General features: G+C 47.7%; 9 protein-coding genes across 9 annotated transcripts; 5 read left to right on the top strand and 4 right to left on the bottom strand.

Annotated features, from left to right (window-relative positions):
• Positions 1–2,152: 2,152 nt before the first annotated feature.
• On the bottom strand, positions 2,153–6,001 carry LY89DRAFT_581626 (uncharacterized protein; the record flags this gene model as incomplete). Its single annotated transcript, XM_018209120.1, has 2 exons — positions 2,153–5,617; positions 5,672–6,001. The coding sequence occupies 2 exons, from the start codon at positions 5,999–6,001 to the stop codon at positions 2,153–2,155; spliced, it is 3,795 nt and encodes a 1,264-aa protein (XP_018073942.1).
• A 2,874-nt stretch (positions 6,002–8,875) lies between these two features.
• Positions 8,876–9,160, top strand: LY89DRAFT_545142 (carbohydrate-binding WSC; the record flags this gene model as incomplete). The annotated part of the gene is made up of 1 exon (XM_018208231.1): positions 8,876–9,160. A coding segment is annotated over one exon (285 nt), but the record flags the coding sequence as incomplete, so codon positions are not given.
• A 1,420-nt stretch (positions 9,161–10,580) lies between these two features.
• Positions 10,581–11,958, bottom strand: LY89DRAFT_581241 (mRNA capping enzyme, alpha subunit; the record flags this gene model as incomplete). The annotated part of the gene is made up of 2 exons (XM_018209104.1): positions 10,581–11,724; positions 11,786–11,958. 2 exons carry the CDS (start codon positions 11,956–11,958, stop codon positions 10,581–10,583), a joined length of 1,317 nt encoding a protein of 438 aa, XP_018073944.1.
• A 419-nt stretch (positions 11,959–12,377) lies between these two features.
• On the bottom strand, positions 12,378–14,646 carry LY89DRAFT_780508 (uncharacterized protein). The gene is made up of 4 exons (XM_018222387.1): positions 14,386–14,646; positions 14,125–14,335; positions 13,755–14,077; positions 12,378–13,705 (listed from the first exon to the last, which is right to left on the bottom strand). Exons 1-4 carry the CDS (start codon positions 14,440–14,442, stop codon positions 12,713–12,715), a joined length of 1,584 nt encoding a protein of 527 aa, XP_018073945.1. The 5' UTR covers positions 14,443–14,646; the 3' UTR covers positions 12,378–12,712.
• A 2,008-nt stretch (positions 14,647–16,654) lies between these two features.
• LY89DRAFT_717064 (uncharacterized protein) lies at positions 16,655–18,040 on the top strand. Its single transcript, XM_018218310.1, has 3 exons — positions 16,655–16,714; positions 16,783–16,974; positions 17,037–18,040. Exons 2-3 carry the CDS (start codon positions 16,943–16,945, stop codon positions 17,626–17,628), a joined length of 624 nt encoding a protein of 207 aa, XP_018073946.1. The 5' UTR covers positions 16,655–16,714; positions 16,783–16,942; the 3' UTR covers positions 17,629–18,040.
• On the bottom strand, positions 17,841–20,979 carry LY89DRAFT_774091 (alpha/beta-hydrolase; the record flags this gene model as incomplete). Its single annotated transcript, XM_018221957.1, has 6 exons — positions 17,841–18,736; positions 18,861–18,994; positions 19,058–19,349; positions 20,043–20,604; positions 20,650–20,842; positions 20,892–20,979. The coding sequence occupies 6 exons, from the start codon at positions 20,977–20,979 to the stop codon at positions 18,053–18,055; spliced, it is 1,953 nt and encodes a 650-aa protein (XP_018073947.1). The 3' UTR covers positions 17,841–18,052.
• An 869-nt stretch (positions 20,980–21,848) lies between these two features.
• LY89DRAFT_717066 (uncharacterized protein) lies at positions 21,849–22,677 on the top strand. Its single transcript, XM_018218311.1, has one exon. It carries the CDS (start codon positions 21,908–21,910, stop codon positions 22,223–22,225), a length of 318 nt encoding a protein of 105 aa, XP_018073948.1. The 5' UTR covers positions 21,849–21,907; the 3' UTR covers positions 22,226–22,677.
• A 471-nt stretch (positions 22,678–23,148) lies between these two features.
• LY89DRAFT_696054 (alpha/beta-hydrolase) lies at positions 23,149–24,590 on the top strand (the record flags this gene model as incomplete). Its single annotated transcript, XM_018216800.1, has 6 exons — positions 23,149–23,229; positions 23,278–23,352; positions 23,402–24,147; positions 24,198–24,330; positions 24,379–24,452; positions 24,503–24,590. The coding sequence occupies 6 exons, from the start codon at positions 23,149–23,151 to the stop codon at positions 24,588–24,590; spliced, it is 1,197 nt and encodes a 398-aa protein (XP_018073949.1).
• A 1,282-nt stretch (positions 24,591–25,872) lies between these two features.
• LY89DRAFT_717068 (uncharacterized protein) lies at positions 25,873–27,310 on the top strand (the record flags this gene model as incomplete). The annotated part of the gene is made up of 5 exons (XM_018218312.1): positions 25,873–26,143; positions 26,200–26,325; positions 26,405–26,578; positions 26,684–27,010; positions 27,063–27,310. 5 exons carry the CDS (start codon positions 25,873–25,875, stop codon positions 27,308–27,310), a joined length of 1,146 nt encoding a protein of 381 aa, XP_018073950.1.
• Between the last annotated feature and the right edge of the window lie 134 nt (positions 27,311–27,444).

Below are 27,444 nucleotides of genomic sequence, written 5' to 3' on the forward strand. Positions count from 1 at the left end.
CGTCTGATGTGGGCGGCTGACTTTGCTGTTGCTGGCCAGCTGAACTTCACGCACTATTCCTTTTCCTTTGCACTTCAAATTCCTTATCTGTTTCTACAATCACATGCATGGCGAGAGAGCGAGGGAAAGTCACTTTACTGTATCATACTGGCGTTTGAGGATGGGCATTTCTGATTTTCACAAACTGGATGGATACCAGAACAAGGAGCGTTTATTCGCCCTTTTCGCATTACACAGAGAGAGAGCATGATGGTGGTGGGGACAGACGGAGTGGATTTTAGATTTTGCGATGCTTGCCCTTCTGCTTCACAGCGAGAGAGAGTGCGAGCGAGTTAGTGGTTGGCGGGATTTGTCGATGCTGCATTTCTGCAAGCTCGCCAGATTGTTTGTATCGTAGCCAGCGTTCTTACCTGAGTCGCAGAACTGGCTTTCAGCCGGTGACTGGACTGAAGTAGGGAATTGTGAGAATTCAAGACTGAAACATATGATGGTCCCTCCGATTTTATGTGATTTGCCGACAGGGAACTGCCATGTTTATTTATGCCTGATGTGCTTCACCGATTGTTTATTGCCAGCAGCAGATTCATGACCTGCATCCTGGATTCTGTCTCCAGCATCGCCACCGACACCTCACCTCACCGCACTCCTGCATTTTCATTTCATTTCGTTTCCTGTTCCTGTCGGCCGACACGAATCACATGATGCATTCTGTCCATGTCCGAAAATCTTGTTAATCTCCCAGTAATTCACAAACATCGCAAATATCATGCTGGTCTCCCTTTGTGTGGTAGTGATCTTCAAATGCAGCGCCGTGGTAAGAACCCCATTCCCGTCTTCAAAATATCGCAAATTTGAAGTCCCTTCACCGCTAACGCAACATTGAAATCTATTCTGCCACGCTAAACTAGCCCTGGTGCGCGTGCCATCTTACCCGATCAGGTCTAGTAGCATCTTGCTCTTGTCATACGTAAGAAGCTCTGATTCGTTCTTGATACACGCACTACCTCCGTGGCGCTAGTGAGGGTGCATGATTGGATGGTTCATTATTGTGAGGACGTGTTTTTGGTCGGTCAACAATAACAAGAACCACGTCACACCACAAGACAAAGAATTATTCCACAGGAGCTTGATTCATTACGGGCTAGCTAACTAACTACATACACGTCCATAAACGTAGAACCATATCCAGCATCGTGAGTTAACAGCTGAGCAATCATTACTTCCTCTCTGCTTGCCTGCTTGCTTGGTATCATATCCATTCACCTTCTCTCCGCGCTGGGTATTCGAATAGGACTGGCTGACTGCAAGCTTTTCTGTCGTGGTAAATACTCAAACATATCGCATACAGGGTTTCATCATTCGCTCTCATCCATATCAAACACATCCTTCGCACGACTCTTCCCCTTCCCCTTGGCAGTTGCATTCTGGCCCTTCTTCGCTTTGGACAAAGGTGACTTTGCCGTCGACTTGGCTTTGGCAGCAGGTTTTGCGGCAGGACTTTTGGGTTTTGCCTTTGTCTTTGGCGCGGGCTTGGATTTCGTGACTTTTGATGCTGAAGATAGGGGTTTCTTGGCACTCGATCGAGATGCACGTTTGCCGTTGGTGGTAGGGGGAGGCGTGACTTCCACTTCTTCAATCTCCCCCTCAATTTCTTCCTCGGGTTCTTCTTCCTCTGGCTCAACTTCTGGTGTAGGTTCCTTTTCAGGCTCAAGCTCCGGTTCTTCAGACTCCGGTGCTGCCTCTTCTTCCTCTGCTTCCTCGGGCGCAGAATCAGCTTCAGATGCATCCTCTTTGGCCTTCTCGTTACCACTGTCATCGATATACTCCCATTCTGCAACCCCATCCCACATTTCCTCATCATCCTCATCGTCATCTCTATCCGCGTAGCTCTTCTTTGCACTCGCACCACGGCCGCTCTTCCTCCGCTCAATCGATGATCCAGCAGGTGTGGTTGTCGCTGGCTTCACCTTCTTTGGCTTTGGTGTCTTCTTTTCCTTCACTGGTTTCTCCTTCTTGATTGTAGGTGTCTTCGTAGGGCGTGGCTTGCTTTCAGGTTTGATCTTCTTTGCCGGATGGGAACCGTCTTCTCGATCATCGATCTTGCGCTTCTATGATAGACATTAGACAATTCAACCCATTTTGAATGACAGCATCAACATACCTTCTTCTTGTCAGCATCTCTGATCAGCCGATCAAGAAGGTCGTCCATATCGTCAGGCAAGTAACTCTTCTCTGCAATGTCTTGCGCAACTTCATGGCTTGGCAAGGCTGCATAAAGTCCTACGGGTAAGCCGACCTTACCAGGCCAGCTTTGCATACTCCAACCCTTCTTCTCTTCGTACTTCCTGACCAAGGTTTGTATCAAATCACTCAACACATAGAGGTTATTCGAGTCAGCACTGGGAATAGCATCTTTCGCCTGCTTGACACGTTGAGCGCATTTGTATATCAAGGGAAGATTCTCCTCGGTTGCGACAGCGTTGAGGTAATAGAGAAAATATGTTCCAATATCCTTCAACTCATCTGGCTCAACACTGTAGTCAGGATGGTGCGCAATGAGATGGATCAGACGAGGCAAGATATTTTCGAAAGTTCGAGTTTTAGCATGATGGGAAATTTTGGCACGAGAGCGAATCCAAGTCATAATAGATTCCTTCAAGCTACCGTTGCTGCCAGGTTCGAATGCTGTAACGAAGATGATGGTGTTGAAGCGTTGGGAAAGTCGGTTCTTCACGATGTATTTCTGCAGCTTCTCGATGAAACCACGTCTGACTACTTCGAGTCGGTCCTGCGCAACGAAAGACAGCCGAGTAAAGTCAATCGGAGACAAAAATTCGTCGAACATCTTTGTTGTACACAGCTTCAACATTTGTTGCGCTGCAAGAAGTCGTAAACGAGATTTGTGGTGTTTTGGAGTGTTTCCTGCTTTCGTGACTTCGCCTTCCTTGAAAATGAGAGTATTCAGAAGCTTATACACTGGGACAGCAAGCTTCTTGGCAGTCTCAGGATCCTCCACTGTGCGAAGACGATTTACCAGCGTCTTTATGGCCCAGCATTTCGCTTCACATTCATCGTCGAGGTGGTCGAACTGCCAATCAGGATCGTCATCAGACTTTGGTGTTCGAACTTGCAAGAGTATCTGCTGCGTAGTGATGTCGATGATTTCGTCATTAGAGTCTTCCGTGAGCTTCTGATCCAAAAGGGTCAATTGACTAATGGTTGCCAGCTTGGTCAGGAAATGGTCCTTCCCATATTCCCACCCATCCATTGACTTGTCCAGCAGATCCTTCATATGCATCTCTTTCCGGTTTGTCGTCGCTGCCAGAATACTGACCGCGTACTTAGCAGCTTTTGGCGGAGTACCATAAAGTGCAAAGTTGAGCAGGGTCTGCGTGAACTTGCGGTCATTGGGAATCTGGTTATTCTCGGCCTTCGCAAAGGAGGCTAAAGCCTTCAACGTATCGACACTGCTGGGATCATTGTCCTTGGTCTCTGATGGTGCTTGTTCTTCGAGAGATTTACACAACTCCTTCACACTGGCTTTGAAAATCTCAGGGTGCTTGTCTGATATCTCCTTCATGGCAATATGCGCTGTCGCACTCAAACCGTTCTCATCAGTCCGAGAATACTGCAAGATCAGCGGTTGGTGGCTCCGATTGTAGACTAAACATGCGGATCGATAGATAATGGGCATCAGAGTTTCTAACAAACCGCTCTGACCGCCAGGTGCCGAAGAGATACGCTTCTGGAATTCCTTGATGGCTTTGTGAACAGTACTGAAGTCGCTTTCAGGCGCCATGGCAAATCTGAGGAGCTGGTAGCTTCTTCGATCATGCATTTTGGCGTATTTGTGCAAGTCGTGACTCGCTCTAAAGCTATCAGGTAGGAAATCGGCCAACCACTTGATAGTAGTGTCGAGCTTGAGCTTCACATCTTTCGCATCCTGATCTATGACACCGCCATTGAATTCTTCGCATCGTTTGAGAAAGACATCCAAGACCTTTGAGAAGGTTGGCTGATGAGCTTGCATGGCAAAGAAAGCTTTTCGTGCCTTTGAGTCAAGAGACTTGATGAGAAATAAGATACGCTCCGTTCTGATCTTGTCAGGGTCGAATGGGCCGTCGCCATTGATCTGAGTCTGGGACTCTCCGTTGGTAGCTTTTGAAGCCTTTCCCTTAGCCGGAGGATACCCGAGAGGGATCAGCTGCTCGAACATAACATGATCGAGTAGGACATTTGTTTCCAAGTCGTTTGCGTAGAAAGCCTCGAAGACTTTTGATGGGATCGTGCCTAAGGTGTCGAGGACACTCTCGTTTCCTGCTGCGATTTCCCCCGCTGCAACACCCCAAATTTTGCAGACAACCATCATGGCTTCGCTTCGAACAGCTAATCGTCGATCGCGAGCTCGATCTGCGAGACTACACAGAACCGACCCTTGTTTATTCACACTCCCATTGGATGCAAGCTTGCTCATGATGTCTCGGAAACCAAATTCACCAACAACTTTCACAGCTGCAAGTCGGACCTTCTCATCAGCATCATTCAACTTTTCAGCAAGCCCTTTCACCAAGGAATTTTCCTCGTCGCGACTCAAACCAATGCCGCCTGCCGACGTAAGCAATATCCGGCCGATTGCATGAGTCCAGCTAGATCTGATAACAGAAGACTTGTCGTTCTTCCTACCCATGAAACTCTGGTATACACTCGGATGGGTTTGTGCGAAAGACTGGGGTGAGATGGGAGTAGTAAGAATGCTGGAGGAGATGGGTCCTTGAGGATAATCCTCCAACTTTGCAGGCGGATATGCAGCTGGATCCATATGTGGAGGTGGAGGAGGTCCAGCAGCGCCAATTCCAGAAATAATATCTCCTAGGGTTTCGGTTGCCAGGCATCTCAGCTGTACATTCTCTGCTGACAATTCCGCATCCAATTGAGGTATAACATTTTGCAGAACAGCTGGAGAAGCACGCCACAATTCTCGTAGTAGGTTATGCGCCTTCTTGAGTTCTTTCAAGTCGGATTCTGTTGGACCAGTTGGAGCTTCATCATCATCAGAATCGCCAGCGCCATCACTCGTTCTTCGATGTCCATTCGCCCTAGGTACTCCACCAGAGACTTCCAGGATAACTTCATTGAAATATTGACTAACATAACGAGACATCTTTTCAGGGCAGGAATTGCAGATTGTCTTTGCCATGTTGTAGGCTTCAGGGAGCTCTTTCAGCAGTAGAGTAGCTTGTTTCTCGTCCGTATCTTGTTTAGATTTGACAGTAGGAGAAAGGGTGGCTCGAATGAACTGGGCCATGATAACATCCACGACCTCTGGTGGCACACTTTGTGACTCGTCCACCAGGGTTACCAACATCTGTGTCATATGATATTCCACATCTTTCGATATCTGCTCTCCAGTCGAGGACTTCGAGGAGCCCGAGATCATGTCGAAGAAAGAGCTGAAGAGGTGTAAGATCAAGGATTCCGAGCTTGAAATGTCGCCCAAGAGGACAATGCTCTTAACTTCAGAGAGAGAAACAAGGACATATTTGTGTTGAGTATTGTAGGCATGAGAGGGATCTGAGAGGGCAGGTAGGATGTTGGTAACGAATAGTGTGAAGATGTCCTAATTTGTACTTTAGCTACAAGTCGCATACAGAGAATAAATAGGTGTGTATACCTTAAGCTGGGTTGGAGTAAATGGCGCATCAGGAGCGCATATCTTCAAGACATCAACCAAACAGCATGCTGTAAATGCGCGAACTCCCTTGTCCTTATGGCTGAGTAGATTGTGCCCCGCAAGCTCCTTTGCCACTTTGGTCAACGAGTCCTTATCCGTTTCCTCCTGGTCCATTTCCCTGAGCTCGCTAGACAGAGCATCAAGTCTCCTGAGAAGATCTCCAGTAGGTATTGGCTTTCCTGCACGCCATGACAGAGGTTCATTGAATGTCAGACTTCCAAGCTGTGGTTCCTCGGCCACCACTTCCGCAGCACCGCGGCGCGGAGCCATTTCGATGGGAGACCTCCAGTCGCGAACTCGCAGATATTAAATTGAGGGTATTGTTGATTGGGATTGGCACGGCGTGCTGCGTTCGTTGGAGAAGAATTGGGTGTTGCGATGCGATGAGTGGAATTTTGGAGAGGAGTTCCATGCGCGCGTTGTACGAAGACCAATTTGGACGCGTTGGCGAGTCACGCTAGGCGGGAACAACTTCAGCCATGAGGCTTCCTTTCTGTCTCTTCTACCATCAACACATTAGGGGATTGATTCACCACAGCATGTATTCTCCAAGTCAAAAAGACTGATTAATGTTCCAGCTCTCGTCGAATATTCTTGACTTTCATCTTATTGTCTTTGTTGATTGCTTTGTCTGTGCTTGTGATGATTCGAAAGTCTTTCAGTCATCGCTAGTGGGTGGTACCTACATCGACCTCCATATCTTGAGGTTGCATCTTTCTCCTCTATCTTTTACGTCATCTATGAACAGTTCTGCTTCCTCATTTTGTCCTATCCTGTGTTGAAGAGTAATCATGATGCTCTCATTTATGCCTGCAAACGTGGCTAGTGACCTCGAGTTCGAGTCTTCACGTGCTCCTGTTCCCTCTGGATTGATGTATGATCTCCAACAATACACCTTTCGCAAAATTATGAAGGATCAAAACAAAGTTCTGGTACTTATATTTGATGTTTCCTCGTGCCACCTGAGCTTTGGACAAGGCTTTTCAGGCAAAGTCTCTGCTCACGTGGGGAGACTGCCGTCTTTGCAAACTCATTATGAATGTTGAACTTGAGATGGAAGAATCACCGCCATTCGTCATGTAGTCTTCATTTGGAGAACAGAGTAATTCACTGGAGTAAATATCCCTCACCGCCTGAAGTACTAAAAAGTATAAATTAAGCCCCGCTTGCTACTCTTTCTTAACAACCACAACCATTGATTCACTACTCCGCTTGCGACTTATTTCCTAAGCTCTTCTTGCTTTGACCTACCTACCGCATCCTTTTACAACACAAATTTGACCTTTCCTATTCGCAACCTTCCCCTCGATACATTTCTAATCCAGCCTTGCGCACAAGACCATTATACATCTTCATTGACGAGAAAGATTCTCATCAACAGCAAGATGAAGTTCACGTCCTCTATCACCATCCTTTTGGCTGCATGCGCAGCTAACGGGTTCGATTTTGCTTTTCGCAGTGGCAAGAACATTGAGCGACGCAATGGTATGTGCCACAACATGCATTTGAATGATCTTGCTGATACGTCAATAGTTGATCTTGCTTTGAACGCTCGTGTTGCGCCGTCGTCATTGTCTAACAATACCGAAATATCAAAGACACTCGCTGTGCTAAGTTCGACTTCACGCACAGCAGATATTACGACACAATTGAGTGCAAGCCACACAACTATCACCCCAGCCACTTTCTCCGTTGCCTCGAGTATCAAAGGCCCAGAGACCAACGTAATCTCACCTGATAGCTTCACTCAAACTCATCCAACAACTTCTATTCTCACTACCGCTGCTCAGACCGAAACCACACAATTTCCACCCTCGGCATCACCTACTGTTCTTACTCGTAGCAGCTCTACTACGTCTTCAGCAGTGTTCGGCAAGTCGAATTCCTTTGGTGATATCGTAAACGGTGCCCCTTCGACTGAAGATCTAAGTATCACATTGTCGGTGTCTACTAGTAGTGGGCAGAATATCGTTGTTGCTTCTATCGTTGCTCTGACCACGGTCCAATCCGTTGCAGTCGTGACAGAAATATCCACCGCGGATGATCTGACCACAATTTCGAGCACCGCAGCTTCGTAAGTTTTGTTTCGATATCTCTGTTAAACACAACGGCTAATGTTGATTAAGTTCCGCTTCCCTCTCGGTCGCTGAGTCCGCTCAAGATGCTAGTACGACCTTTGGAGAATCGACCCAACAAGAAACTGCTTCAATTACTACTTCAGCTGCGGACTCTGTTGTCATCAGTACTTTTGTCGACACAGTACTTCCTCCTGTGACCGTCGTGACCGTCACATCGTCTGCCACTGCAATGTAAGCTGCCATCCAGAATGAAAGATAGGTGTCCCTTATTGACCGCTCACTCCTCATAGATTCTCTACTTCCATTCCACTCACAGATTCTGCTAAGGCAGATAGTACGACATTTGCAGAATCCACGATGTCTCAAGATGTTGCCTCCTCTGACAACGCGTCAGGATCCGTGATGATCAGCACCATTGTCGAAACTGCTACTGCCACTGATGATATTGTGACAATCACTTCTTCTGCGGGTGCAGCGTGAGTTCCACCTTACAATGATAATACTAAGAAGAAATTGCTAATCCGAACTAGTCCTACAAGCTCTGTTGCGCCCGCAGACTCTAGTATCCAGGCCGTCAGTACCACCTTCGCCGATCCTACAACATCACCAGAAACCACTTCTGTCATCGATAGTGTCGTTTCCACATCCGTGCTTGTCAGTACAGTGATCCAGACGAGCTTTGAGTCCGGGAGCGATATTACAATCACTAGTTCTCCCCAGTTGAGGTATGTCTTCCCTACCATGTGCAAATACTTAGTCCCTGCTAACACGAATTTTGTTGTAGCACGGTCTTTGTTGCTGAGTCTGAGATTCAAGGAACTAGCACCAGCACAGAAGTCGACGCTACTTTTACCATGTCTGTTATGCAGACAATGTCTGTCACGGAGACTGCGTATGTTGCCCCTTCATATGGTTCTAAGAATCTTAAATCTTCATTCAATTTTCCAACTATCTCTAATATGGATACAGAGACACTCCTGCGCAAATCACAGTATCCGTAACCGAGTCAGGCACGGTTGTTGCACTGCCCACGCCCTCATCTTCTGCAAACTCCCTTCCCATCATCGTACAAACCTCTGGCGTCTATACTTATCTAGGCTGCTATACAGAAGGTGCTGGGATGCGAGCCCTCCAAGGAGAATTCTTTCCAGATGACAGCAATACAGTCGAAAGATGTACTGCAAATTGCTACCCATTTCAATATGCAGGTCTCGAATATGGTCGAGAGTGCTGGTGTGGAGATACCATTGAGGGTGGAGCTTCCTCAGTACAGAACTTACAGTGTGGCATGGCATGTGCTGGCAATTCTGGAGAGATCTGTGGAGACAGCAATAGATTGTCAATTTATCAGTGGAACGGCAATAGCACAGAAGGTCCAGCCATGTCCTCTGGGATCGTATCCTCGGCATCTCTGCCTGCCCCTTCTCAACTTCCTTCAAGCACGCCAGACCAATCTGTTACCTCTCTGCCATCTTCTGGCACTACGCCATCGACAACAGATGTCAGTCCATCACAAAGTCCCTCGAGCAACATCCAAAGTCTGCCACCATCCATCTCTCTGGAGACCACCACTGTTACTGGGCAGTCTCTCACTCATTCATTCACCTTACCACCGATCACGACCACTGCACTCTCTCTAGCGACCATATACTCGGACACTGGCTCATCGATCGCATGCACGATTGGCGCTGTTTGCAATTGCCCAGCACAAGTCACCGTCACCGTGACACAAATCCAAACTGTCGCCCACAACACCAGCAAGTCGGGATCGACGAGCTGGGTTCAAACCACCGCGACAATTCTTAAGGGCTCGTCAACGAAGACAAGTAGCTCTGCTACCACCTCTCCCACCCAGCAGACGACCAGTGGAGCATCGATAGTCGAACGTAGCTTCAGCTTGTTTGACTTGCTTGGATTTGCCGCTATGGTGATCCTCATCTAAGCCGTCAAATTCGAACACTTAATGCCTTCTTTTCAACAATATTCAACGCTAACTTGCATTGACGGGAGCTTTGATCATTTTCAGCATATTCCAACTGCATAGACTTTCATTAATTTTCGTATTTATTCTCCCTGTTATTTTTTTTCGCCTGCGTTGCTTTCTACAATTATTATCGCTAGGTGGAGTTCAGGACAGCAATACTTAGATACAGCAGATTAACTCAAGCAATGAACTTGAAGTAAACATCTTTACCAGCTTCAGAATGTGTGAAGCGATGGTAAAAAGAGTCATGCTGTGAATTAAGTGTCGTCGACTGCAGTAACACGAAATGGGCTGCAAGAATAGTTTGTTACAGTCACGATAGCTTGTAAACACTCAATATCCAAGAGTTTAAACGTAGAAGCGTCAGATTGGCTTGTGAATGGCTGAAGATCTGGAGCACATTCAGAAGGCATATTTCACGGACCGCTAGGATTGTGATCGAGGTGTTGATTATTTCATTCATAGCTAGCCAGATCACAAAACTTAGGGAACGATAGTATGCGCCTGATCGCCGTCCAGGCAGATCTCTGAAAACCATACCTCACCAGCCGTGCCGTCTAGTAATCTCCCAAGCAGGAATCCCATGTAAGACAAAGATTGACCGGTGAAGACGCCACCCACAATCGCAATGCTTGCCAGCATCAAAATCCTCAACGCCCCCCAATGTCCCAACAGCATTTGCAAAACGCAGGTTAATTCAAGAAGCAAGGACCATTAGTCGCCATAGCCTTATCCCAACCAGCCTTCTAAAGTCCCAAGTGAGATGAATCCTCATTACTGCAAGCGATCAACTTTTTCCGGGCGGGCCAGGACTTGGCCTGGCATTTCCTTGCTCATCCGCCTTCCTCTTCATACCTCCAGCACCACCAAGCGGAGCTGGTCCGTTATTAACCCCAACACTAGCGACTCGCTTCCTCTCGGCCTCCTTTTTCATCCTGCTGTGATCCTCTGCAGCTCTTCTCTTCCACTCGTCTCTGATCCCCTTCGCAGCGTTCAGCAAGTCCTCCTCAGTGACTCTGTCCGTGATACTTTCGATCACGCTCTCGACAGTGGAGATGTGGTTGGCGTTTGTCTTGTCGTCTCGAAATCTCATGTATCTCCATCGCTTCTGCGAATCCATAAAGCACTCTACAACGCGTTCGTCCAGAGGTTCGTTGAGTCTCTTCAGAGACTCCCATTCATCTGGGTCGATATACATCGTTGCGAACCACGGGTCCCTCTCCTCTCTACCATCTCCAGCATAGACGTGAAGATTGCATACTGGTATGGCATCGTAGTCGACGTATGGTTGCGTGACTCCTTCTGCGACATCCTGTGCGTCGGGTTGCCTCAAAGGAAACTCGAGCTTCAAGAGGAAGTCAATGGAGTTCTCTGCTTCTGGTTTCCACTTCAAGATATTTTGATCTGTCCCGTGTTTGTAATCGGTCATTCGACATGTAAAGATTAGGCCGTCGTTGCCGTGTGGTAAGCTGGGAAGGATCTCCTTGAACATCTTCTCCATACCATAGGAAAATTGCATAGCCTTGAGCTCAACAATAAAATGCATGAATTGTTTCTCCTCGGGATAATCATCCAATAGCTTCTGGTACGGTTCGAAGATTCGTTCCTTGAAATATGCAAGTCGTTTGTCGAGGGTCCGATTCATCAGACTGTTTCCATCCAGCACCATACAGTCAAACACCAAATACTTCGGCTGGTACTTCGGCGGATTACCACTCCCAGGAAGTTTGTCCATCACAAGCTCGCCATCAATCAGAGTATTAACGTGAAAGCCGGAGACGTCTCTTGGTACAGGGAAGTGTAAACCATCTGGAGGTATAAACCAGTAGTCGTTCTTGCGATCGATGAGGTACTGGACTTCTTCTCCACGGCTTCCTGTAGTGAGGTATAAAAGGTATCGCATGCCATCCGATTTCTCACAGACATAGTAGCTACAGAAAGGGGTTAGCGGAGGGGAAGGGAGAGCTGTGGATAGTGGGGCAAAAGGCTTACTCTTGTCTGCACAACTCGTCCAAATGCCGGCGCGCAAAGCTAACAGGTTGTGCGCCTGGGAAGCTAAGATTTTTGCGATCAAGCATCTGCGCAACCTCGCTCCGCATATTGAAGAGTAGCTCTCCATCTATCTTCAACCCCGGCGCCGAGATCTTGTCTAGAGGACCGCTCATTGCGAAGGCGTTTGTGGTCGTGCTTGAGTGAAGAGTAGGGAGACAATTTGCAGGGGTATATGCAAGGCGAAGCAGTCGAATGCGAGGTCATCTACGTCGAGGATAGGTTCGGATGGTGGTGGAGAAAGAACGATAGAGATTGAGATGCTCGCGTTGGTAGCTTTGCGCCAGATGTTGGCTTCTGTACGCTAGGTGGAAGAGATCTGATTGCAAAATCTGCTTGGACATCTATTCCGTTCGCGCTGCAATTCGTGCAGCTTTGAATCGAATCACATCAGTGTGTACGTTGAGGCGCATTGAATTTTGAGTTGGGAGGGAAGGCAACATTTCGACGCGGTCTGACGATCAAAATATCGGTCACGTGCATATTTTTAAAGTCAGTTCCGATCTGTTTTCTATACGGTCCCTTACTCCACGAGAGTCAAACCCGGACCTTTCGAAAGTTGAACTATGTGGGAAGCTCTTAGGAAGGACACTACAGATCTTCGTAAATCACTTCCGATCATTCTAATTGTCCCCGAGATGCTTCAGACCTCGGAATCGGCGCCAGACATACCTCAGCACAAGCGTCAGCCCTGGGAAATATTGGACTACAATCAACCAAGGTCATGTCTTTACGAGACATATGGAAAGAGACGTTTTATGGATAATATTCTCATTCAAACGCCTCCTTTGGATATCTTCAGTTCATGCCCGACCTTGCTCTTCAAACTCCATCAACTCCGGTATATCATACATGACTATGATTTTTCAATCACTGAACAAATCGCCTAGACGCAACTGTATTCTCGTCAACCTCGATCTTACGACTTGCCAGCGCCCAAGCCCTCCTTATACCTGTACGCCTCCCTAGATCCAGGAGCATATCTCTGGCCCATTGGCGGTCTACTAGGCTGATAGACTTGCAAGAGTGTATCACATTCAGTGGCCACAACATGCATAGTCCGCTGAGTGCTGTGGCATCCACACCAACCGTGAGCCTTCCAGCCGAATCGATTTGGCCAGTGATGAATGGTATGCTGCATTGGATGTTTTCGAGCATACTTGCTATGATTCCTCGTGCTTTCAAAGCCGACGATACCAAAGATTCGACCTGCTTTGGATCCGTATTGAACGCTGCAAGTAGCTCGGCACTCTCGATGATGGTGTCCATCAAGACAATTCTAGCCGCTCTGTTCACGTTCCACACACAAGCAGTCCATAGATCGTGGTAGGAATCCAGAAAGATCAATGGGAACCCACCAGCATTGAGACCAAAGCCGTTAGGTCTTCTAGTGATTTCCCATTTGGAATTCCCATTCTCACTCCAGTTCTGATTGGTTTGGTCGACCAATTCTGATATTTGGACCAGGGACATTAGCTCGGTGCTATCCAGGTGTGCCTCGAAGTCGATTCGACCTTCTACCAGATCGCGACGAACCACTTTACAAAGCTGGTGTGACTGTGCTGAAATCTTGCCAAATTGCAACAAGGCTGTTGCTGAACGAGCGCCTCCAAACTCCTGGCTTAGGTTTGTCACCCACTCGACAGAACCTTCGGAAGGGGTTTGGTGTGTGCGAATCTCATGCAGCAGCGTTTGGATCTGCGGCATGAAGGCGAAGATCGAATGACCAAGTTTACCGTCGGACTCTGCCTTCACTTTGGCACACTCCTCTTTATCGTCTGCCCCACTTTGACGGAGAGCAAGAACAGCTTTCAATCCCGCGATATGTTGTCCATGTGTGCCAACACTTTCTTCCATGATGAACTACCCAGAATGTCAGCTACTGCAAGGTAGTCTTATCGATGTGGCTGACCTGGAAAGTATCGAGCAACGAAATTGCGAGCATTGTCGAGTCGTCATACCGATTTTCATTCAGCGCCTGGGATATGGCTTCTAATGCAGAGACATAAAACGCTCTGGCAGTATTTTGGTACGATACGTCGTCTTGCTTTTTGGCCAAAATAGCAAAAGATGCTGCGAGGAGGGCAGGTTTGAAGCATGCATTTTCTGGTGCAGCAGCATATTGTTCTGGCACTTTGGACAGCCAGCCTGGCCAACCGCAAGACTTTGCAGGGTCGGAGAACTGCTGGAAGAATGGTATCATATCTTGTGCTTTCACTGAGGTTAAAGATAAGTCTGGTCCGGTCAGAGAAACCCTAAAAAGCGAGAGTTGTACTACTCACCTACTGCCGATGATACAGAAGTTGGAGCAGGTTCCCTCTTGATCAATGGAAGAGCCGCTCTGCTGGACGCTTCGCCCATCTTTGGAGCGATCGTTCGAGCTCTAGCCTTTGCTCTCTCGTCACGATATAGGATATCAAACTCGTCCCGATAGCCATAACATTCGATCCGGGCCTCGATGCATCTTGTGCATTGTGGTCGCATCTGGTCACACTGTATCAATCAGCCACTGTCCTAACCCTTGAAGGGAAGAGAGAGCTTGCCTTCTTTTTCATTTGTCTGCATCTTGCACAGGCACGAGAGGGGCCTGTATAGACCATTTCTAGTTCTGCGATAGAGATAGAGAAGATCGAATTTGTTGGTGTTCGCAGAGACAATTCAGGGCCAAGAGCCGTACTCGCGGAACTCAAAGCGATTCCCTTCGATTACCAACCATGATCAAACACAACGTAGCTCACTATATACCAACTGAATGAGGTATTTCATGGCGGTCTTGTTCATCAAGCTTAGGACTCTTTTTGGATGCTTCGAGTGGCGCGTAGTCTCTCCTTTTCCTTCGACGCTTATGATTCGCTAAAATTTGCATGGGACGAGGCGCACGCCAATTGACGTAAAATTAGCCACGCCAGCACCAGCCAGTGCCACGCTGGTGTCCCAATCTTCGGGTGTCAACGAATTACCGTCAAATGCCTGGCTCTTAGGCTTCTGAACGATCGACAATGCTGGACGGTCAAACCGACTCCCAGATTATAGGTAAGGGCATGAGCCTCGTAGGGCTGAGCTTTACGGATATCGCGGTCATCGGACGGGACCAACTGCATATGGCATATTCCGCGAGGAGAATTCGGAAACTTCTCATGGCCCGCGCACGCTAATTGAGTGTTCTCCCCAGATCTGTTTCAATGGTTTGCCCCAATTCCACAGCGACGTCCTTGAAGGACGAGAGTAGGATGCACCTTTTGTGGGGGGTAGTGAAAATCCCGTCAGATGCCGGTTCCTTACATGATCGTCGTCCTAAGCTTTGATGACAATTCACCCTTGATCTGATCAAAATAGATTCCCAAGGTCTAGACATCCTTCTAGAGATTGTCGTAGCGGGAGACGATGCACGACACTTGGCTCCAACGTAGTGCGTTGTCATACGTAGTCCAAGTGTTTCTTCTTTACGACTCCTCAGTCGTTCTAAAATTCGGGAGCACTGAATGGTATCGAGGGCGATTGGTCTTTGGCAAAGTTGCATTTCACTCCTACTTTTGAAATAACTCCATCTCGGGTCTCAATTGCTTGTTGTTGTTTGATGTTCGATTTTTGAAATTATCTAGACAAGAGATTTTATATCTTTCAGCCCGACGTTTCTCTGTGAAAGAAAACATTGATGTTGAGAAAACTCTTGACCTATTGCAGGTCATAGCGATCTTCAGTGTATGAAGACTATCGTCTAGTCATATTGAGAGACGAGTTCGTACGGTACCGTACGAATATTCCTCTTTGGCATACATCACACAATGATAGCCTACAATCTCCAGTCACATCTCAGGACAAGGACAGAATTGACGCCTGTGAAAGCACAAACCCGAAACAGGTGTCGTATTTCGTACCGGAGTTCATGCCGTACAGCTAAGCAGAAAAGGTGTAGTATGCAGGGGCAGCGAAGCTTGATTTCATTTCAGACAGGGGAACCTCGTTCCATTCTGTTATCTATCCAAGAGTTCGGACTTCAAGTGAAGCTTGTCCGAGGGCTGGAATCAACTGGCCACCCACAGGTTTTGTGACACTGCATGGATGCTGACAAGCGCGGGATTTCAAGGAAGTATGCAATCCCACGCGAAGAGTACACCAACAATCCACCAAATCATACTTCACGGTGATGGTTCTTGGGACTGCTCATGAAGACGGCAAGATTGTTTATCCCGTAAGGCTGACCTAGTTTGTTTTGACCCCATCCCCTGGAACGTTTGTATTTAGACTTCATTGGCCTCCTCGTGGAGCTTTGTCCCGGTGGGGAATATCATTCACTGCCAACAGATGTGAAATGCACGGAAATTCCCCAAATTTTGGTCCCCATGCTCACCCACCCCACCCAAGTGCTGTTCTTGCTCCTCAATGGTTGGGGCTGATGATCCTTCTATTTTCCGATGATGCTTAGAGCAGCTTCCATGCAATCTTAGGGTCAAATGGTCAGATATAGAACTCATACATTGAGAAACTGATTTAAAAGCATATTCTAGGAGCATTCACTTCCCCATGTCATATTCTAGAAAACCACGGGAGTTTCCGGTGCCCACATCTTTGCCCCTGTCCAGTAATGCATTTTCAGCGCATCAGCATGGCTATGCTACATGAGCACCTCCACAAACGATGTCTTACAGACAGATCTACAATATGGAATCTTCTACGCTAGTAGCCGCATAAAATGTGGCAAATGACGATCATTCGAGAAATGATTCGCTACTATACGACAACTCGTCGCATGACCTTCTCACATCTTCACCTGAGCGAGCACTCACTTCGGTCTATTCCATCCAGCATCAGGACTTCTCAATTCCGAGTTCATTCCATTCCAACACTGTTTTGATGGCTTTCGTTATTCTGGTAAGTTGGGTCGTGCCAAGACGCTATACTAGTACTCCCGAGCGCAAGGCTAACTGTTTACGGTATAGCTTCCCCCTATCAGCCTTCGCTAAAAGGTCGACCTATTCCTATTGATATTTTCTTTGTATGCTGAAGTACCTCAACATCGACCTGTCTTCATCCTAAAACATCAGCTTGTCTTCTCCCTGTTTTCCTTACGGGTGCATAAGCTCCTCAATATCGAACTTCATGAGGTTGCTGTCGACTGACTGTTTTGCGGGGTAAGTAAATCATGTCTTCAGGTCCAAAACTTGTACTATGGTAAGCTAATTTTTTAATTTGGACTGCACGCTACCACCAAAATTAAAAAATGCCAGCTCGGAGCAATTCCAATTGCAGTTTCTCACCTTCCTAATCTCCAACTTGTCCTTGAACATTCGAATCTTGCCAACATGCCTCTCATTTCACGACAGGAAGCCCCGCAGTCAATCTTCCATACCCTCGACGGTGCAGACCCCGAGGACGTCGACGAATTCGGATTCGGAGGAGATGCTCGTGAGTTCATTGAACGCGAGTTAGCGAAAACACATGAGAGCTGCGTGTCACCTGCCGATGAGCCACTGCATTCTGCCGCCGAAGCATTGCTGCAGGCAACTCCGCACAGACCCGACTTTTCAATGGCGACAGTTCTTCGTGCGATTGGCCTTCGGGCTAAGATCCAAAGCATGGTTTTCTCGGTCTTTATGTTCCTCCAAGACGTGTGCTTAGTCGGAATGGATGGTCTAATACAGCCCATGGAGCTCACAAACTGCAAGCATGATGAGATCCGATTGGTGATGCAGGCGCTGCAGTGTTTTGAGAAAATCAGGGTTATGGACGAGCCAGACACATACCGATATAAACTTTCTTCTCGTTCTCAGGTTACACTCCCGTGAGAATCTGGCTTGCCACGCTCATCGTCCGAGGAGCTATTGTCACCGACATGTGGACCATAATGGATCGCATCGGAGAACTTGGTGATTTGGACGTGGAGACTTTCAAGCAGGTCTGGCCTGAGGAACGCATTCTCAACGTGGATAGAAATGCTGGTATCATCCAGGCTCGCAGCCTAGGGCGCGCGCAAAGTCTTGCATTCTTCTTACCGCACAACCTGGATCAAGATCGCGTCCGGGATCCCATGAACGTCTACTCGGAATTCGATAATTCGTTTACAAAGGTTGAAGATCTCGTCTTCCGGTACTTCAAGATGAATATTGAGCCTGGTTTACCAAATGAGGAATTGCCCGCAAGTTATGTGAGGGCTCATGTAAATAAGTTAGAATTTTAATAATAAACCGCAACAGCCCCACACAGAACATATCATAGTCCAAAATTGTGACCAAGAGTTGCATCATATTCTTGAACTTCCACCATTGGAGGCTTGCCACCCCATACTTCCTTGTGACGCTCGAAAAATGCATTAGCACACCTCAGCAAGTCCTGCTCGGCAAGCGCCAAACTGCGAGTTGGGTAGATGAAGTCCTGCATGAATATCTTGACGAGCTTCAGACCTTTGAAACGAAGTAAAGGTTGACAGAAGAAGTAGTCTCCACGCATGTGGTCCTCATCTCGCGGCTTCGCCGCATTAACGAGAGAATGCCGAGACTTCCTGTCAAACTCGAAGCCTCGAATGTCCAACACCTGCAGACGATCGAAAAATTCAGGATTCTTGAATTTGATAGAATTGAACCATCTATCACAGTGACCTTCGCGAAGCATATACTGCGATATATACGCCCTATCCGATTCGATACTGAAACACAGAGGTTTGGGCTTGATCATGGGAGTCACGCCAATGTATCTGAGTCGTTCGACGGTGATGTAGTGCATCAGCGCCTCCTGACGACTTTCGGAGTTGACGAACATTGCCACTGGGAGGCTTTGGCTCTTCTCGAGCGCGAGAGACTCATATTCGCCTTCCCAAGTCCACTTAATATGTCGACAACGAGCCAGAGAGTCTGTATCCAAGCACACATATCTTGTGTCCAGGAATGTGTGACACCACTATAATAAATTAGCACCAGCTCTTTTCATAGCAATCAGAACTGAAAGATGATGTTCCTCGGGAACATAATCCCGCGAAATCAACAGCAAACGAGGATGAAGAACATGGAGCTTTGATGCTTACAATGTTGCGTCTCAATTCAAGGGGGAGGAGAGGGAAGAGCGTGAAGACTTTCAACTTCGGCGCAACTTCTGAAGAGGAATCGTCGGAGTTGATGATAGGTACAAGTTCGGATTTTGATTCTTCGGAAGGGATTGCTGTTTGACTCGTCAGCAAGGTCTGCATAAGATAGTTTCCATTGAGTATAGATTAGAGCTTACTATTGCTAGCTGACATGATCGCTACGATTTGGGGGGAGATGGCAGGGAATGCGCAGTCGAGGCCGTAGTTCGGATTCGGCGCAAAGCTCCTGGTGTGCGTCAGAGCGCAAGTTGCTGGGTTCATTGGGAGGTCGCAATTAGAAAGTGTAAGTCTCGAATTGACTGATTTAGGACGTTTATACGCCACAAGTGGTTCTCGAGGGGCTCCGTTTCGGATGCGGAAAGGTAAAGTGTTGTTGTAGAATTTGTGTGCATATGTAAATCTGTGGAAGTACTTGTTGCGCCGCTTCATCTAGAAATAGCGGGAGAGAGGGGCTAGCGCCAAAATAAAGCACCCGCACTTCGGACGAAAACTCATCCCTAGGATGGGACTTCAAAATATTGTTCTAAGCATGAGCAAGTGGTGAAGATTAAATGACCAGCAGGGTACATTGACTGAAGGAATTGGGTCAGTGACTGGGATTCAGAACTAGAAATTGAAATTGATGCTGACGATGAATTGACAAGAGAAAATCCGAGAACCTCTTGGGAAGTGTCGATGTGACATGCCAATCTACAAACGCCGCTATCCGCCATTTAGTCGAACCTGAAAGTCCAAGTCTACAACACTTTGCAGGATAGAGAGATTTCTCCGGAGAGAGGAGTTGAAACGAGTTCATTGTACGTCAGTATAATAAGCAAGGACTAAGATGTTTTTGGGAAGAAGAACGCGGGTATGGAATGACTTAAGAGAAGCAAAAAAAGGAAGGCAAGGTGCGATTGGAATGTGATTCGTGATAGCTCTTGGCACAAAGCAAGGGGAAGCGGTCAACTTGAACTCGATGTGACAGACACTTGCATCAAATGACCTGACATATTCTGTCTACCAAGACAAACTCCCTTGACACCCATCGATCAACCCTATGTAATGGCTATGGCTCGTTCCATCAATAGGGATTAGTCCCTCCCCTGCATTGCAATCCGCATTTCCAATTCCCCCACACACAACCACATCACTCGCATTGTAGTTATTGGTCGTATCTGTTCCATCACTCAACCAGTATTCCGGAGTCGTGTGCTCATAGCCGATCCAGGTAGGAGGAATCTGCGGTACGGGATCATTGAAGTGTGTCATCCTGTAATTGTTTCCCAAAGCAGGAGCCTGGTCTGTCACAAATGTTGCGAAAGCAGTGTCTCCAACTCTCGGCGAGCCAAAAGTGTATGTATCAACGGAATAGTTCATACTCCGCAGCTCAGCAGCAGCCAGAGTCGCAATTGCAGCACCGATGCTGTGACCAGTGATGACGATGGAGTAGGAAGGATTGTCAGCCAAAGCGGTGGTAACTGCATCGAGGACAACGATACGACGTTCACTCCAGCCTGTCGAGAAGCCCGCGTGAATCCAACATGAGGTGCATCCCGTGAGCGTATACTCAACCATGATGAATGCAAAATCCGCAATCCAATCTCGAACAGTGGAGCCCGACCCTGCAAAAGCGACGACGACGAGTGATTTAGATGGATCCAAGGAGACAAACCCTTTGATATCCGTCACAGTTGTGTCATTCCTGCCTACTTTAGATTCAGAATGTGATTGGACAAGAGACACTCACGAGCCTCCAAATTCCACAATAGAAGTGACATTGTCTGCTTCAACGAGAGTACAATTTGTTCCTGGGCACGTGATGAGAGTCCCGGCTGTCGAATCAGCCAATTCATTGCTGGGACAATATGCTGCTGATGTGAAGTTGGCGAATAGCTTGAACTTGTCGAATAAATCTTCAGATATGCCGGAAGTTGTGTTGTCTGCAGAATTGTGAGCGACGTTTTCGGTAAATGTTAAGAAGGAATATACCTCGGGATTGCAGACTATTTTCTTGTGTCAAGAAAGTTGCTGCATGAGACAGAGCGATAAAAATTGCAAAGACCAAGTTGAACAACATGATGGGATTGAGCCGACAGCAAGCCAAGCATGAGAGCTGAAGGGTGAAAGCTGGGAGTCTCAGGGGTAGCGTGGAGTAGCGTCCAAGATGGGATTCACACGAAAGATCATATTCAGCAGGACATCAAGCCATGATATATAGAATTGCCATCAAAGCATATACCAAATCTCAGAAAATCAGGTCCTCGGTCCACGAAGGCCCATCAAGGAAGTGGAAAATTAGAAAGCGTCATCAAATTTTGTCGTCGCTTCGGTCTTATGCCTCAAAGGAGAAGATAAAGTTGCACCGATTCCTGATTGAGGCCTGTTCGCGTATTTTAAATATATATCAGAGATCTTAAGATCTTAAACGAGTGGGAATCAGATCTCGGTTCGCTACCGAGCCAATAGCTTCAATTGCGTAAGGGGCGTCAGGGGTGCAGTTGGAAGTACTGAAGACACGTGATTGCACATGGAATTGATCTTGCCTCCACTATGAGGCGGAAGACAGAAAGACAGAGGGGAGCTTAAGAAGAAGTCTATGCAGAAAAGCGTGCAAGGCACAGCACGAGACTAAGCATGGAGAGTGGCCTCGTGATTTGCAAAGTGTTCAGCTCATCGGTATGGGTGAGGTCGAGCTTGAGGGTGGAAATGACTGAAGAAGCAAGGCGCAGGACGACGTTGATCGCGAAATTGTGAGACTCGAGATTGTAAAGCAAAATCTTTGACGATTGGCTTCTTAAGGAAAAGGTATGACAAACTCCTGAGTAGCGGACCAACGTTTGAGTGATTATGTACCACTTCGATACGCGTATTCCGAGGGGAGTCACTGCAGGGTGTCTGCGAAGTATTTAAGAGATGGCCAGCAGCATGAAGCAACGCCCACAATCCCTCAGTATCGCATTGTGCTCTTTAGAAGAAATCGCCGAGAAAGCATCGAAGCAGTAGAAATGGGATTTTCAGCCCTCACTCGCAGGACATTATCGCGAAAACCCCTGAATTTGAGATCATATCGCAAACCGCCTGCGTACTTTCAGTCACGACGAGCCAAATCATCGCAAAAAAACACTTCGAACCACAACGAGCCTCTCCCATCCGCCAACTTCAGAGACCTCGGTGCCAGCAGAACTGTAAAGATTGTCGTCTTCACCTTTTTAGCAATTGCTGGGACCTTGGAAATGATCACTTGGACGAAATTGCTGTGGGCAAAGTTTGGACCATCGGCAGAGGATGACACTGTGGACAGCGGTTCGGACACGAAGAAATGAGCGAAAGGGCGAGCAGGATTCAATGAGAAGGATGTGAGCGGCTCTGCGGATGCATGGCCTCGCGCTCGGCATTTGGCGTATCTGGCGGACATATTGGTGAAGGAAGATGGACTCCTCTCCGTTGCGTCGTTCCTGGGGAAGGGGAGTCAGGTTCAGGTCGAGATGCTGTGAACTCCCATACAAGACCCAAGTATTATACTCAATATACTCACTCTCCTCAAGTGAGTTAAAGCAAAATTGACTTTTGTTTCGTTTTCAAAAGACTTTTGCATATCTCGAGGGACTTTCGCATAACTGTTCCTCGACAATTTGGCACAACTCACCCATTTGGCTTGCGGTTTGAAGCAAGCGGAGGACTGCTCAAGATGCTACAAAATCCTCATTCTCTATCTCTTCCTCGACAAGAATTTCGATTCGCAGATCCTAGAATAGATTGATGAGGTTCATCATGGACTTGGACGCTAAGCCGAATTCGGACGACCTTGGGGAAGTCCGACAGGTTTCACATCCTCGCAACGTACAAAAACTCAACAACCGAGACAGTCGGAGTACCGAACTCTTTGCGATGGCTCTGATAGTCCGTGCAGGTGAAGTGAGTTTACTCCGCATGCAGCCTCGCATCGTACCTTTTCTTGGAATATATAGAACGCGTCCTCCCGGGTCTCGCGCGTTGGCTGAGGTGGGTGTGTACTTTTGCTCGAGTCCGTCTACCATTTCCTTCAAACTATTGACTACAATCGCTCTGTTTCTTCTGCTCAATCTGTATCTTTGATTTCTCAAGCGTTTCTCAAGTACTAGCACTCGACAGACTCGTCAAGATGATGGGATTGTGGAATGGTCTTGGCCTCGGCCTGGGAAAGAGGACCTTCGTGAGCAACGAAGGTGGTGGCTACTCCCCAGAGAAACCAGCCAGGCTTTGGAGAATGGGCAAAGAAGCATATGAAAAGAAGATGGCACATCACGAGGGGATGAAGCAGCTCTGGGAGACGAAGTGGAGATTTCCTGTAGGCACTATTCCAGGAAGTGACCAAGGGTGAATCTAACTGTGACAGTGCACAATCAGCGTATACCCATTCCATGACGGAAAATTTGAAGATTTTGAGCCTGTTTTCTTGGAGTTAATCGAGGTGAAACAATCTTCCAGCTATATGGACATCTCAAGCTGATCCTTGCAAGAAAAACATCAACGACGGCACCAGCCCAGAGTACACAAAAACGTTCTTCCCCATTGCAGCTTCACTCACCAAGCAAGGCGATGAACTCGTTTCGACCAACCCAGTCAAGGCAAGTGAGCTCTACCTTCGAGCAGCCTGCCTTTACCGCATTGCTCGCTTTCCCTACATCGGCTCGTTCCCGGCTGTCAATGACAACACGAAATGGGAAGCATGGGAGCTTCAGAAGGCAGTCTATATGAAAGCTGCCAAGACTTGGGAGCAACCAGTGACAGAAGTCATCATCCCACATACGCACAAGGCAGGAGAAGATCGAGCAGACATCCCCGCATATATCCGGATGCCGAAAGCGAAAGAGGGAGTCGAGAAAGTCCCTGCCGTTCTGCTGATGACAGGTCTGGATGGTTATAGACCAGATAACACCGTCAGGACTGAAGAGTTCATCGCCAGAGGATGGGCAGCGGTAGTGGTAGAGATTCCAGGAACGGCGGATTGCCCAAGCGATCCCTCAGACCCAGAGAGCAGCGAAAGGTTATGGGATAGCGTCCTTGCATGGATGGAAAAAAATGGAAGGTTCGACATGAAGAAGGTGCTGGTTTGGGGGCTGAGCTCTGGTGGATATCACGCTGTCAGGATTGCGCACACCCACAAAGATCGCTTGATCGGTTCTATCGCGCAGGGAGCTGGTGTCCATGAGTTCTTTGACAAGGAGTGGATTGAGAAGGCGGATGGGCATGAGTATCCCTTCCTGTGAGTATTCTCGCACGTGATCTTACGAATATGGATTGATATTTGTGCAGACTGAGCCCAGCAATGGCGCTGAAACACGGATACAAGAACATTGCCGACTACAAGAATGGAGTACAGAAGAAGTTCTCCTTGCTCGAGTCCGGACTGCTAGACAAGCCCTCGACGAGACTTCTGCTGATCAATGTGAGTGATCATCCCTATCAGAGTTGGATATCGTCTAAACATGAGTAGGGAACACATGATGGACTCATGCCAATTGAGGACTCGATGCTCCTCTTCGAGCACGGCACACCAAAAGAGGCGAGGTAAGGCGGGGTTACTTCATCCTTTCCTAGGTCTTGCTGACAATCGACAGATTTTTTGACAAAGCACTGCACATGGGATATCCAATGGCCAATGCATCAGTGTATCCCTGGATGGAGAGCGTGATGAATAGTTCATGAAGTTCTGTCGTCGTATTTGAAGGAGCCTATGATATCAAAAGAGTTGAAGTCGTGTTCGAGCCAATTGGCAATTATTCCGAGTTCCGTCCAACGTGATACAAGTATCCTGCGGGCAAGGTGTGTTGGGGAATTGAGACATGACAGAGCCATGTGGGATGTGGTGTCAACCAGGGTGCTGGAATTGTGCTGTTGGTGGCACAGGATTATCAAATTCAATTAGCTGGCAGCCATGTCCATCTCGGACAACCCCGAAAGCTATTGCATCCAAGTTAAATGTATCGTAGATCGTAGTTGAACGCTAGATCAAGATTCCTTGCATAGTTGCAGATGTTGGTGAAGAAAACAAAATCTAGAACTCGGCATTCCCAACTGAGTTAAGCGGGTCTGCAAAGTGTGACCGATAGTTTGCGGCTCAGTTGCGTAATGCACCGTTACGTACGCCGCATTGAAGACCAAGGCTTGATCATGGTTGGTGTAAATTTACGAATTGACCAGCGTAGGTGATACAGATTAAAGGTGATGGTGTAGTGGAGTGGTGGTAAGTTCTAGAGACTGAAAGCTGGAAGTGTGCCTCGACGGTGTGCACTTGCTTCATGATAATCACATCTTCTGGCCCAGTGATCACATTAGACGGAGTATCCAATTATAAAGTAAAGGATGCATCATGGTGAGGTCTCTGTTGGTTGAAAAGTCGATGTTGTGCCTCCAACCCCGGTGACTGGGACAGATAGCCATGCCCGAGGCTCTTTCGAATAAGTGTGGCTTATTGTGCCTCCTGATGAAAGATGCCTCACAAAAGACAGAGCTAAATGGAGAGTAAAAAAGGCCAGATGTTACACAAGAAGTGCCAAATAGCAAGCAAGTTGTTGGTAGGTGAATCCGACAAAGCCAGTAGGAAGAGAGAGCAGCTTGCCTACGGCACAACACCGTCCACACAGAGCTGGAGACCAATAGCTAGAAAGTAAGATCTGACCAACAGCGTAACATTGATAGAATCTAGATTGTCACGATGGTCAGTCTCATGGCTTTCTAAGCAGGCACAACGATTCAATGTGCTCACTTGAATTTCGCTTTCAATGTTTGTCCTGAACCCAACATTTGTCCCTGAGATGGGCCGGTATCGCTTCAATGCCACTAGCACAACTTTGCGGCCGATGAAAGATGTAGGAGACCTATAAAGGACCCAGGAAATCAATCTTTAGAAGAAGCTTCATTCTCCAGACACCTTCTTTCTTCAATCCCCAACCACGACGCGTAAGTCAAAGTAAGAATGTTGTCCATCATGAAGACCGCTCTCGTCCTCGTCGCGTCTACCCTCGCCGGCAAGACTCTTGCAGGCGCTGGTAACCAGTCGCCGTCATGCACTGATATCTCGTTCCCTGTCACCGTCACTGCAGCCAATGCGATCATTCCCATCACCACCCCTATCACCTTTCAACAAGTCTCTGGTACTTACAATATCGCTGCGCGTTATTGTGAGCCCCAGAACTTCGTTGAGTCGCGTGAAAATACCCTCCAAGTGCTTGTCCATGGCATCACCTACACCCGCAACTGTAAGTTCGAGATCAGACTTCCACTGTTCCCCTTGGTTCTAACTCGCCTTCAATAGACTGGTCTGGTGATGGAACCCTAGAAACTTCGTATGATGGCGCCATGTACAGCTGGATCGATTTCGCCTCCAAGCAAGGATATCCAACTCTTTCCATTGATCGTCTTGGCAATGGTCTTTCCGATCGTGAGTTCAAGTCGCGTTTAATTCCCCGCTCTTGCCAGCAACACGGTGGTGTGAATTTGGCTGACATTCTTCTCTATAGATCCCGATCCTGTAAATGTCCTTCAGAGTCCTCTCCAAGTCGAAGTCAGCCATCAAATCATTACCATTGCCCGCAATGGCAATCTTCCAATCTCGAAGAGTCGCAAGTTCGACAAGATTGTCTATGCTGGTCACTCTTATGGCTCCGTCCTGGGTAATGGTCTGACTGTCAAATGTAAGTCTTCACCTGTACTTGATTGCCCCATTTCCACCGAAGGGAGCCGAGCATCTACCTCAACCCACTTGTATTCTTCGCTAACAGGACTCCTCCTCACTTCAGATCCGAACGATGCCGACGCAACTATCCTGACAGGTCTTACCTCGAAGTACAACTTCGGCTTCATCGAGTCTGTCTTCGTGCCAGCCGTAGTTCCAGCGTCGACAGTGAATCCCAAGAAGTGGTCGACACTGAACTCTGGCTATCTTGCAATCGACAACAAGACTGCATTCGAACTAGGCTTCTACTATCCAGGTTACTTCGACCAAGGTCTCGTCGACCTCGATTGGGAGAATAGTGGAACAGTCGGAGAGGGCGAGCTGGAGTCCGCACTTGTATTCGGCCCTGAGGTTGCCACAGGATATGTGAATCCGATCTTGGATATCACTGGTGAGCATCCTTTGTCCATGGCCAAGCAGACGCATATACTAACTTGATACAGGTCAACATGATTCCCTCATGTGTACCAATCCTGATCCAATCACTGCTCGAACTCCTACTGGGCTCTGGCAAACATACAACTGCGGAAATGGGGACAATTCGAGTCTCGCCGAAACCAAGAGCTTGTACCCTAACGCTGACTATGAGTACTATGCCCCTCTGGCTAGTGGTCATTGTTTGAACTTCCACTACGATGCTCAGCTTACTTTCGATTATGCCCACAATTGGCTGAATTGGAATGGCTTTTAGAAGTGGAATCACACTGGTGTATGCTTGTCTTTTCTTTCTTTGCTGGCGATAGATGGACACTTACATGGAGTTTCTGGCGCAGGTGATCGTGTTTGCTGGGTAGTGATGAATTTCAGGCCCGAAGGAAAAAGCAA

The sequence above is a fragment of the Mollisia scopiformis genome, assembly GCF_001500285.1.
Source record: "Mollisia scopiformis unplaced genomic scaffold LY89scaffold_8, whole genome shotgun sequence".
Taxonomy (NCBI): Eukaryota; Fungi; Ascomycota; class Leotiomycetes; order Helotiales; family Mollisiaceae; genus Mollisia; species Mollisia scopiformis.